General features: G+C 51.6%; 1 protein-coding gene across 1 annotated transcript; it reads right to left on the reverse strand.

Annotated features, from left to right (window-relative positions):
• Positions 1-9,633: 9,633 nt before the first annotated feature.
• Positions 9,634-10,839, reverse strand: LOC129534483 (protein unc-93 homolog A-like). The gene is made up of 2 exons (XM_055391624.1): positions 10,719-10,839; positions 9,634-10,508 (listed from the first exon to the last, which is right to left on the reverse strand). Exons 1-2 carry the CDS (start codon positions 10,837-10,839, stop codon positions 10,171-10,173), a joined length of 459 nt encoding a protein of 152 aa, XP_055247599.1. The 3' UTR covers positions 9,634-10,170.
• Positions 10,840-12,878: the final 2,039 nt, after the last annotated feature.

Here is a 12,878-nt window from a genome sequence, read left to right on the forward strand (position 1 = left end):
ATCTTAGTGGTGTTTTTTGTATTTTCTGAATGTGAATGTTTGCCTGTCTTGCTAGGTTTGGGAAGTTCTCCTGGATCATATCTTGAAGTGTGTTTTCCAACTTGGTTCCATTCTCCCCATCACTTTCAGGGACCCCAGTTAATTGTAGGTTTGATCATTTCACGTAGTCCCATATTTCTTGGAGGCTTTGTTTGTTCCTTTTCATTCTTTTCTCTAATCTTGTCTTCTGGCCTTATTTTATTAAGTTGATCTTCGATCTCTGATAGCCTTTCTTCTGCTTGATCAATTCAGCTATTGATACTTGTGTATGCTTCATGAAGTTCTCATGCTGTGTTTTTCAGCTCCATCAGGTCATTTATGTTCCTCTCTAAACTGGTTATTTTAATTAGCAGTTCGTGTAACCTTTTGTGAAGTTTCTTAGTTTCCTGGCATTGGGATAGAACATGAACCTTTAGCTCAGAGGAGTTTGTTATTATCCGCCTACTGAAGCCTACTTCTGTCAGTTAGTCAAACTCATTCTCCATCCAGTTTTGTGCCCTTGCTGAAGAGGAAGTGTGATCATTGGGAGAAGAAGAGAGGCATTCTGGTTTTTGGAATTTTCAGCATTTTTGTTCTGTTTTTTCGTCATCTTCGTGGATTTATCTACCTTTGATCTTTAAGGCTGATGACTTTTTGGATGGAGTTTTTGTGTTGATGTTGTTGTTGTTGCTTTCTGTTTGTTAGTTTTTCTTCTAACAGTCAGGCTCCTCTTCTGCAGCTCTGCTGCAATTTGCTGGAGGTCCACTCCAGTCCCTCTTTGCCTGGGTATCACCAGCAGAGGCTGCAGAACAGCAAAGATTGCTGCCTGCTCCTTCCTCTGGAAGCTTCATCCCAGAGGGGCACCGGCCTGATGCCAGCCAGAGCTCTCCTGTATGAGGTGTCTGTCAACCACTGTCAGGAGGTCTCTCCCAGTCAGGAGGCATGAGGGTCAGGAACCCACTTGAGGAGGCAGTCTGTCCCTTAGTGGAGCTCAAGCACTTTGCTTGGAGAACCTCCTTGTCAGGATCTGCTGCTTTCTTCAGAGCCAGCAGGCAGGAATGTTTAAGTCCGCTGAAGCCACGCCCACAGCCACCCCTTCTTCCAGTTGCTCTGTCCCAGGGAGATGGGAGTTTTATCTATAAACCCCTGACTGAGACTGCTGCCTTTCTCTCAGAGATGCCCTACCCAGTGAAGAGCAACCTAGAGAGGCAGTCTGGCCACAGCCACCTTGCTGCACTATGTTGAGTTCCACTCAGTCGTTACCACTGTGAGGGGAAAAACCACCTCCTGAAGCCTCAGTAATGGCGGATGCCCTTCCCCAAACCAAGCTCCAGTGTCTTAGGTTAACTTCAGACTGCTGTGCTGCCAGCGAGAATTTGAAGCCAGTGGTGCTTAGCTTGCTGGGCTCTGTGGGAGTGGGACCCACTGAGTGAGACCACTTGGCTCCCTGGCTTCAGCCCCCTTTGTAGGGGAGCGAACAGTTCTGTTTTGCTGAGGTTCCAATTGCCACTGGGAACGAAAAAAAAAAAAACCTCCAACAGCTAGCTCAGTGTCTGCCTGAACAGCTGCCCATTTTTGTGCTTGGAACCCAGGGCTCTGGTGGTGTAGACACATGAGGGAGTCTCCTGGCCTGCAGATTACAAAAGCCATGGGAGAAGCGTAGTATCTGGACGAGTAACACAGTCCCACATGGCTTCCCTTGGCTGGGATAGGGAGGCCCCCCACTCCTTGCACCTTCTGGGTGAGGTGACACCCCACCGTGTTTCTGCTCACCCTCTGTGGGCTACACCCACTGCCTAACCAGCCCCAATGAGATGAACAGGGTACCTAAGTCGGAAATGCAAGAATCACCCACCTTCTGCGTTGGTCTCACTGGGAGCTACAGACCAGAGCTGTTCCTATCTGGCCATCTTGCCAGATCTATCCTGCCTAGTTTTTAAACTAAACTTTGTCATAGGCGTGCATGCCTGAGAAATGTCATAGTGCATACAGGGCTTGGTACTCTCTGTGGTTTCAGGCATCTACTGGGGGTCTTGGACTGTGTCCCTGAAGGATAAGGGGGGGCGTAATTGTGCATTTTCTGTATCTGTGTTATAATTCAATGACAAGTTTCAAAACTGAAGTGCACACATTGCAGGTGAAGAAGAGCATTTGGAGTTATTACTGTTAACTAGCGTCTTAGTAGAAAAGCATCTGGGCCAGCAGTTATGAAAGCAGATTCTAGTCCTATGTCTTCCACTAGCCAGCTGTGTGGCTTGAACAAGCCACTAACCTGCATGATTATTCTAGTGTTCCTCGTAAATATCATGTGAGTAATTTGAACTACAGTTATTGTAATGCCCAGTCCTTCCCAATCCCCAAATCTCTCCCTGGGTCAGGACCCTTGACCTCCACATTGCACTCCAGCTACTGCTTCCTTTCTGGGAAACCCTCCAGGAGGGGCTGGGCACCCTCACCAGCCACACTTTTTATCTGGTCTCTTTAGGCCACTTGATTCAGGTCTTCATCCCCAAAACTCCATTGAGCTGCTCTGGCCGTGGACACCAGTGACATGATCCCTGCTAGACCCATGACTCACCCTCAGTTCGTGTCTAAGCAGACATTCCAGCAGCAACCGATGCTGTCACCAAGTCAGTCTTTCTGGGATCACCTCTCGCTGGGCCCTGGGCTAGCACGAACTCTTGGGTCTTCGTTTATCTCACTGGTTGTGTTTCTGGCTCCTCCCCGTCTTCTGGACCTCTAAAGCCGGGAAGGCCCAAGGATTCCGATGACCACGCTTTGCTCTCCTCCATCCTCACTCCACACAGCCGGTCTCTTGACTTCCAATTTCCTGTCTCTCCAGATGGAATCTCCAGTAGGTGCCAGTCCTATGGATCTAACTGCCCCTCAACAAAACCACCTGAATGTCTGCTCACATGCAGAAATTAACTTACCCAGAACCAAACCTTGATTTTTTTACCCCACAAACCTGCTACTCACTGAGGCTTCCTCAGTCTGAGTAAACGACCACTTCATTCTTCCAGGTCTTTGTTAGGCCAAAGGCCTGGAGCTTTCCATGGCTGTCTTTCTCTACACTGGCATCTCCCTAGACTCTACCTTTAAAGAACATCCAAAATCTGACCACTTCTCAGCACCTCTCCTGCCACCATGACCACCCAATCATGCCACCCTGGTACAAGCTGCTGTTGTTTCTTGCTGGGGCGATTTGAGAGCTTCTTAACTTAGCCTTTTTGTCTTACTCCTGGGCTGATGGTGTCTTCTCCATCTTGTAGCCAGAATGATCTTTTTATAAAGAAGTCACTTCATGCCACTCCTCTGATCAAGGCTTTCTAGTGGCTTCTGTACTGGGATCAACAGTGTCCCCCAAAATTCATGTCTTCCCAGAACCTCAGAGTGTGACCTTTGGAAATGGGGCTGTTGCAGATGTGGTTAATCCAATATGACTAGTGTCCTTCTGTGGACACCAGTGGCATGAAGTTCCTCTTCGTAGAGGAACTAGACACAGAGACACAGAGGAGAAGGCTGAGCAAAGATACAGACACATGGGGAAGAGGCCGCATGGAGACGGCAGCAGAGATTGGAGTGGTCCATCTACGGGCCAAGGAACACTGGGGATGGCCCGCAGCTCCGGAAGCTGAAGAGCCAGGAAGTACCCTCCCTTAGGGTTTTCAGAAGGGCCTGGCCCTACTGCCATCTTGATAGAATTCTGGCCTCTAAGCTGTGAGAAATGAATGAATTCCTGCTGTTTTTGCCACCCAAATTTGTGGTGCTTTATTACGACAGACCAGGAAATGAATATGGGTTCCAATGTGGCTCAGAATAAAACTTAAGGGCCTTACCTCGGTGCTGGGCCCTGCGCGATCTGGGCCCCCTCCGTGGGCCTCGTCTCAGACCCCAGCCCCCCCTTTACCTCCCTGGCTTTCCCGCTGGGTGCTGCAGTCTCTCCCACCACCTCGTCAGAGGAAGCGGTGTTTCCGCCCTGCACACAGCTGTGCCATGTCTGTCCTCATGCCCTCGCCCTATTCCATTGCTCTTCCTGCCTCTGGCCACCCACAAACCGATTTTACATTTTTTTCTGTAGAATAGAAACTTATTGAGAACAAAACATTGCCGTTCAATGACTGCTTGATTCACTATATCTAGGTCAATGTGTGGCACTTAGCAAATGCTTCACATTTAGTAAATATTTGTTGGATGAATGAACAAATATCCTAATTTGCTTATTAGATAATTTTCTTGCATGATGAGAATGAGACCTGCTTGGAATTTGTCAGGGTTAAGGATGGAAGTGGAACAGATAGATGAGGTCTCAGGAAAGGTTGCTGCAAAAACAGAAATCACAATTGCCTTCTGCAGGACTGGGCAGGTGAGGGAGGAGTGAGGGGATGGCCCTGGAAGGGGGCTGGCCTGGCGGGAAGGCCTGGGAAGGAGGGACAGGGGTGGTGGGTAGGGCTCTCTCCTGTACTTGGAGGCCGAGTGAGATCCATGGCTCAGTATTGAATGTGAGGTTCCCGAATCTGCTTCTCTTCAAGGCCGCTGTGCTCTCCTCGGAGCTGAGTGTGTGGACTGTGCAGCTCATCGGATGTGCACACACACACACGGGTGCCCATGGGCACACTTCCAAGTTGAACAGGTAAACCCTCTGGGTTTCAGGGCCATATTTTCAAAGGCCCACCCTGTCATTGGTGCTCTTTTAGGCCATGGCTGGAGATGAAGCAAAGCCTGCACTGCCAGCAATGGGCAGGAAAGAACTATTCCCTAAGGAAGGAGCCTTCCTATTGCCCACACGCATCAGGACAGGCAGACGGAGGCGTCATGGGAGATAGATAACTTGCTTTGCATTCCCGGTGTGAGACTTTACCTTCCAAAGCAGTCTGGTCAAACGCCTCTGTAGATTTTTGTTTTGTCTTATTTTTGGAAACAGAATGACTAAGGAAAGGGAGGGAGTCAGGGACTCAGGGAGGGCGCGTCGTGTTGGGAGTCAGACAGATGCTCTCCAGACAGGGATAGTGAGTCAGGCACAGGAGGGAGCAGAGAGTGGGACATTTGCAACATGGGTAGGATGGAGGCTTTATAGTCACCAGGGGAAACCCACGGCGGTATCTGTCTTTCACCATAGGAGACTGTTCTCTGCCCATGCATGTTCCTTGAGGCCACGGTGACAGCCCCTGTCCACCAGGGCACCACGTCTCCGGCCGCTGGTGTGCTGGTCTGGCTGAGCAGGGGCCTGGGCAGGTGGTCTCGGGGGAAGGAGCGTGGCTGGCCCCATGGCACCCGCAGCTCTCTCAAGAACGATTCCCACCACACACGTGCTTCCTTCTGGATTTCCTGCCTTCCAGGGTGCTGACCCCATGGGAGGAAAGGGGGAAGGAGGAAGGAAGACAAGTTTCCTGATTCCTTCCCCAGACTCAGGTCTTCTTTCAGCTGGCGTGATCTGTCCTCGGGATGCTAGGAGAAGGTGGGCCGGGAACTTCTGAGAGAAACAACATTCCAGAGGGACTGGAGTGGGGCCCCGGGGACTCCGGCAGTTTTGACTTGGGCCTGGAAATGAACTTGGGGAAAAGAAGTAATGTCTGTTTGTTATTTGTCTGTGAAGCTGGAACAGACTCAAGTACCTTGACAAAGGCCAGACACCTCAGTGCTTTGGAGCTCCTGCGGGTTAGCTATCTCGGCATCACGGCTTTCACTGGGGTAAGGTAGCGATGAGTCACTGACTAAACAGACCCAGGCTAGGCGGGTGCTACAGAGGCCTCAAGCCCAGGCGTGGACGGCCCTCATCTCAGGAGGGTGCACGCTCCTGGTCTCATTAGCAGACCTTGCTCACACACCTTCAGAGAATCACGTTCCAATGAGATCATTGCAGTTAGCAAAGATCACAATCACCAAACAGCCGTAACAACCCATCAGAGAAGAGTGTCCACTACACTCGCTCCATGTTTTTTGGCTGGGGACCCACATGAAAATCCCCTTATATTTTGGGACCTAGAAAACGAATCTCTTTTGTGATGCTGGCAGGCCTCTTTTTATCAAAACTGACTATTTTATAATTTGCATTTATTTTTCTGCCGTGGCTGCCAGCAAGCTCAGGGCTAATCTTAGAATGTGATAGTAACTGCAGACGGGCAACAGATCTGGGTCAGCGGCACCCTCCCTGTCTCTTCATTATATGCTCTTAACGTTTTAATTTCTATATTTAAGGGCTTTCTTATAGATAGATCTTTAGTTTTTAGAAAATTTTTTGTAATATATTTTGCCATACATTATATTTTTTAACAATCTTGCCTTCATTAAATCTCTGATCAAGTAAAAACAGGGCGTATTTCTCTCTGAGTCCTGGGAGTTGGGCCATGGAAACTTAAGACTGATGAATGAAATGTTATGAAAGCTTAGAAGAGTGCACTGCAGTTCAGGGACTGATAGAAAAGCACTGCATTTTAAGCTTGGTTTAGGGGATGGCTGTTCTTATTGTTCCGTTGTATAGCTCTTGATAGCATTTTATGATACACATTCTTTTAATTTTTCTTTGTGAAGTAGGAATATTCCCAGTTTACACACTGAATACTAAAAAGAGTGAGGTTAACTAATTTGCTTTGACATAATGGAAAGTGAGGCTCCTATTAAGAGTTTCATAGATTGGACCCTTAACCTGGAAATTGGTTAGAAAGATTTTGTGATCAAAGTGACCTGGACGCACTAGCAGTCATGTGAAAACTAGAGAGAGAAACTATTTTTTCTGTAGTGTGTAGATGATCTGATCGAAATAAATGCTATCTGGAGACCCGAAAAACCAAAAATTTGCTTTGAAGTCCCGTTACCGTTCAACTTTCCCACTAAGCACACGCTGGGCTCGCAATACCCATACGACCCAGGGACCCAGCCACACACCCTCCCCCCGGGACCAGGAAGAGATTAGAATCTGCTTTGCTCTTTCTCCAGGCTCTCACCAGGACACTTGGGTGCAGGCACAAATGCTTCAGTTCCAAAATGCAAAGGATGAAGAAATCAGAAAAGTCCCCAGTGCCACCAGCCACCTTCAGGGAGAGCCTGGCTGTCCAGACAAGCCGCTGGTCGGGTGCATAGCAGTGGGGTAGTGCTGTGTGTTGAGGGCATCTGCATAGCTCCAGTTGGCCGCTCCCAAAAACCAGACCCTCCGTCGAACTCGATGGAACCCCTCCAGTGACTTGGAGGAGGCTCGGGCTCCTGTCACACAGACCCTCCGTTGAGCTTGATTGAACCCCTCCAGTGACTCAGAGGAGGCTCAGGCTCCTGTCACAGAGCCTGGCACTTTCCTGTAAGCATCAACAGCAGCAGAACACGATCATGGCTCAGTCTCTGAGCAGAATTCTGATGATCCTGCAACCCCAACTGGACTCTTCTAAACTAGCAAGCTCTCTGTCCCAGGAGCACTTGGAGAGGCTGCCCTGCTCCACCTCACTTCTGAACGGCTGGCTGGAGCCACGCAGATGCACACTGGTTTGGACACATGCACACGCACTGCCCAGCTCCTCTCAGCTCTGGGTCCTCCCCTGCAGCCTTAGGCCCAGGGCTCACTCCTTAGTGCCCCCCACACCTCATGAGCAGGCCTAGTTCATTGTCTCCAGGACATTCTGCAAAGGTCTCACTACCCCCGAAGGTCTAAGGAGTTCCTACTGACTTAGGGTCTACAGGGTTCAAAATGCTCTGAGCAGACTGAGAAACCAAAGACCAGTTCCAAATAAGACTTATCCTGAGGAGCACCAGGAGTGCCCATCATCAATTCACAAAATCCTAAACCTCCAAGTGGAGGGGACGTGACATGTCACCTTACCCTCGATGAACGCCCTGAACGCCCTCTACACAAATACCCTAGCCAGACTGGACTCCTTTTGACATGACCCTGTTGTGGGAGCTGCAAAGACCATCATGGATCCCACAAACAGGCATGGCGCTGGGCAAGACGGCCATGGGTCCCACGGACAGGGATGGCACCGGGCAGCCCGTGGTGCAAGGCGGGAAAGGAGAGGGCAAAGCAGGGCAGGGATTAGAGAGTGCAGAGGCCCAGCTTTAGGAAGATGGTTGAAGCCTGCAAAGAGTTAACGGCATTCCACTGGGTCTGGGAGGGTGAACGTGGTTTGGATAGAGACACAGGAGCAGCATGAGCGAAGGGCCCACAAGGGAAGGACCTCGGTATTTAACAGAAGCATTGGACAGAGAAGTCTGGTGAAACGGACGGAAGGCTAGAGAGGCAGCTGGCATTAACTCACGGAGGCCTGGACTGTCCCGGCCAGGGGGTAAGACTGTGCTCTTTAGGTGGGCGCTGGAGGGTGAAGTGTCCTGTGCTTTAGCAATATCCCCCTCTTGATAGCCCAGATGGAGGACAGGACGAGCCCTGCATGGAGGACAGTCAACCAGGAAGCAACTGAGAGGGAATGGAACGGAGGCGGAGGATCCAAAGACAGGAGAAGGGATGGCAGGGCCTGCTCCCTGATCAGTCAGGCTGGGGAGAGGGCAGCACGTCCCACATGAAGGGCACGTGAGCCTGGGTGACAAGAAGAAGGCTGCTGGTGGTCAGAGACACTGGGCTATCGGGGGAATTCTAACAGGTGGGAGAAAATGCACAGCTCGGCGTGGGGCAGCTTGAGAGGTAACATTCGAGAGGCCAGGAGGCATTAGCTCATGGCAGCTGCACTTTTCTCTGCCTTTGATCATCGCCTGTCTGGGCACCTGGCTGTCACTGACTGGAAGGAGAAAAGGCCAGGGCCGGGTGGCATTTGCTCCCCCTCCCATGGTCAGAGGTGGCCAGTGGCCTAATGAATGAGGGTGAGTGAAGGAAGCATTTGGAATTTCATGGAGAGGCCCATTTCCTTCCACACATATGAAGCACCTGCTAGTGCTGTGTACTAGACGCTAGAAAGCTGAAGTTCCAGGAGGAGGAGATGCTCATACAAACAATAAATGAACAACATGCAGGTGGGAGAGCCACAGACAAGACCGAGAAGGTCTAGAGGAAGCCTCAGTGTGAACCAAAGAGGAAGGGGAGGAAGAGGAAGGGGAAGGGGAAGGAAGCAGCTTAAGGTTAAAGGAACAAAAGAGAAACAAAGCTCCAGGCACACATACTGGGGAGGGCCGGGGAGGCCAAGGAGAGGCAAGAGAGAGGCCAGGGAGGGCTGCAGAGTTGGGGGAGGGTAGGAGAGGGGCAGGGAGGTGGCTGAGGGTGCCAGGGGGAGGGCCCGGGAGGGAGGTGTGGGTGGAGGACTGAAGGGGGCCAGTGAGGAGGGGTACTGGAAAGGGTGCTGGGGAGGGAGGGCTCTGGGAAGGGCTGGGGAGGGTCAGAGGACCCGAGCATATTGGACAAGGAAGACGCCTTGGAGATCGGCGGCCAGCAGCGCTGCTAGGAAGAACAAGGGAGAGAGGAGACCGGGTGCCAAGGGACAAGACGATGACTGTGAGATGGGCAAATATCACCCAACCCGTGCCCGGCACCATTTTCCATGTTAACAGACATGTGTAGCATCTTCATCTGAAATGCTCTCGAAGGTCTGCGAAGGCCACAGCACACTAAAGCACTGATGTGATGAAGCGTGTGTGTGTGTCCATGTGAGTACTTAGCACAACAGTACTTGGGCAGGAGGTGAGTCCATTAAATAACCGTCTCTATTTAGAAACGCAGACCCCACATGCTTCAGGAATCCTGAGCCCCAGTCTGGCTTTGTCACCCCCTGACTCTGTGAGGTTGAGTCAGCTGACTTGTCAGGACCCCTTTGTAAAATGTATGAGGTTTTAATCCAAGTAGAGTTAGAAGTTTAAAAGTTCGCCCATTTGTAAAATTATGGGGCTCAACTACATTTTTTAAGCAGGCTTCCAATTCTTAAAAACAACTACAGCAATAAAACTAGGGTGAGTCTATGATTTCAGGCAAATTCTAATTGGCTGATTGTACGTTAGACCTTTTTCTTTTGTATCTGAAATTAAATTAACTGATACCTTCATGTATACACTTGATCTCTGTTAAGATGGTGGACTAAAAATTTGTTAGAATAGAAAAAAAATACATAAAGAGTGAAATAATATGATCTCTTCAGAATGGCCAAATTGTGCTGAGATGGTGATGAGGAGCCGCTCTATGTCCTGAGGCATCTTCTAAGAAAACTCTCTGGCTGGTGCTTTCTGAGTTCATCCTCCTCGGACCTCACTGCTCTCACGTTTTTGTATTTCTTCATCCTCTGCCTGCTTCGCCTGTCCTGGAGCGTGGGGTCTGATCGGGTTCTTGGACTCCACGCACTCCACAAGCCCATACGCCACCATGGTCAGGCTCAGGACCCCCAGCAGAATGTAGAGCTTGATGCGCACGCACAAAAATGTGCTGTACCCGAAGGCAATGACGAAGCCCAGGGCCTCCCACAGGCGGTAATTGGCGAAGGCAGCTTCCTTGCTCTTCTCAAACAGAACGCCGTAGAGAGCTGCAGAGGAGAGAGCGGCGTGAGAGCTCTGCCACGGGCCCCACAGTGACCCTGTTCGTGAAAAGAGCACAGCTTTCCCACTGCCCCATTTTCTCAACTAAATCAGAAACAAACAAACGAACAAACAGGGATTTCACATTGTGGATGTGGCAAGTCAGTGGCGAGTCAGTGGCATGCCCAGCAGGGGGCAGTCATCGTCCCCGTGTGAAGCAGAACCCAGGAGACCCCGGCCCTGGGAGGAGTCGCAGCCCCTCCCCTCACTCTGCAGACAAGGGGCACACAGCCCGGAGATGAAGCTCGCCCGAGGTGAGTTGTGGCTGCCTACCAGCCTCCAAAAGCAATAGCAGACGCAGGTAACAATCACACGGGTAAAGACACTCATCCTTTCCCTTAGGGAATGTCGTCAGATATGTGTACCGAACCTTAGCAGAGAAGAGATCTTCACCTCCAAATTTTCAGATCACTGCAGCAGAGTCAGCAAAATCACTGCTGGGTGGGGGTTTCATTCCCATGTGGAGACTTGAAGAGCAAAGTCTGTTCCCTAAGCACAGCTTCCACGTCAAGGGACTCCTACCTGTGCCTCCAAGAAAGGTCTAAAGTCTATGAAGTGAGCCCTGGGGGGATGTTAAAGACCCCTCAGGTGGTTGCCTTAAGGTTTGGGGAGAAATGACCTAGGTCTATGCCACGGGCTGAATCCTGTCTCCCCAAATTCACAGAGTTAAGTCCTAGCCCCCAGTTCCTCAGGATGTGGCAGTGTTTGGAGATGGGGGCTTTACAGAGGTGGTTATGTTGAATGAAGCCTTCGGGGGGGGCCCTGTCTGGTCTGCCAGGCTTGTGAGTTCCAGCCTCTGGCCCTGAGGGACAGGTCTGTGGTGTAAGCCGTCCCATCTGTGGTACTTGTTTTGGCAGCCCAGGCTGACTCACACGGTCTGATCAATACTTGTAAGTGAAGGCAAGTTAATGTTTCTGTCCTATTTGCTGTGTAGTCATATTTTGAGATACCTGGATGAGAACAGCTAGAGATGGCCGGGCAGTGACCACACCTGGACCAACAAGGGACCCTCTAGAGCATCCAGTACATCCTCAGCCCTCCTCCACCCAGGACCCCCTTCACCTCCTGGGCATGGCAGGCTCCTCCCCACGTGCCTGCCTTCCTCCCACCATGCCCAGGAAGGCCCCTGCATGGTGGGTGATCCCCTGGTCCCCTCCAGGGCTTTACACTGTCCCCTCAAGCCCCTCTCATGTAGCGTTCCCCTAGCCCAGAAGCAGGCCAGGTGAGTGCCATTCTTTCCTTTCCTCCTCCCTTCCCCGTCTCTGACATTTCAAAACATAGGAGAGAGGATGTGGGGGAGGAATGGCCCCACCAGTACTGAAGAGCCAGGTCCTTCCAGCCCCTTCTGCCCACACAAGCCAGGCTACAGCACACAGAGGAGCAGCGTCCGAGGCAGCACCAGGGCCTGGAAGGCTAGGGGCGAGGCCCTGTGCACCCCCCATGCGGGAAGATGAGCGTCCACTCTGGGCAACCTGAGCTTGTTGCAATCTCCACCCCACAGCTTCGTGCCTTCAGCCTTTAGACACCCAGTGGGAAGGGCTTCACCCTCGGCAGTAACTCAGAACCCAGCACCGGCACACATGGGGGGTCCCTGCAGGCCACTCAAGGCCTAGTGGCCCCCATAGGCAGGCACAGCCCCCCAGCGAGGGACCGCAGGAGAAGCAGCCTCTTGCTTGTGATTTAAATGCAGTGGCCCCTTTTGGGACTCCCCCCAGGCGGCCGGCCACACAGACTCAGGAAAACCCTCCACAGGCTGAGGCCAAGTGGGCAGAGGGAGCAGAGACAGGAACAGGGTCAGGAGCCGACCAAGTTCTGGTGGGCCAGGGTGTGTGGTGACTGTACTCAGGGGCTGAAACCAGGGCCAGAAGCATGTGGTTCCCAAGAGGATTCCAGACTGCGAGCCCTGGGGTCCTTGAGGCAGGGAGGATTTCGTTTAATTTTGTAAACTCTATGGCACCTGGCTCAGCGCAAACCGTCTTCCCAAAGACAAGCTCTGCCCACCCCTCCTTAGTCCTAGAGATGATGCCGTATGCAGGGAGGCACAGCACTGCCTGTGCTTGGCAAGGGCACCTGTCCAGCTGTGGCTACAGGGAGAGCAATGACAAGGGCTGTGAAACACTGCCTGGGAAGCCACGTCCCCAGCTAGCAGGGCCCTGGCCCTGGGAGGGCCTGGGGGGATGAATTCCGGTCTCTCCCAGACAAACAGATGATGTCAGTGAGAGAGGGATTCCCTCCAAGAAGGAAAGTGTCAGATAAACACCCTGGAACACAGGCACTTGCCTTCCTGGGGGCGGGCCTTCTCCTTTCAAAAGCACGGTTACAAACATCCTGTGAACAAGGCCCCAGGGATGTTCTATTCCCATCCAGAG

Source organism: Gorilla gorilla, chromosome 5 (assembly GCF_029281585.2).
Source record: "Gorilla gorilla gorilla isolate KB3781 chromosome 5, NHGRI_mGorGor1-v2.1_pri, whole genome shotgun sequence".
NCBI classification, from domain to species: domain Eukaryota; kingdom Metazoa; phylum Chordata; class Mammalia; order Primates; family Hominidae; genus Gorilla; species Gorilla gorilla.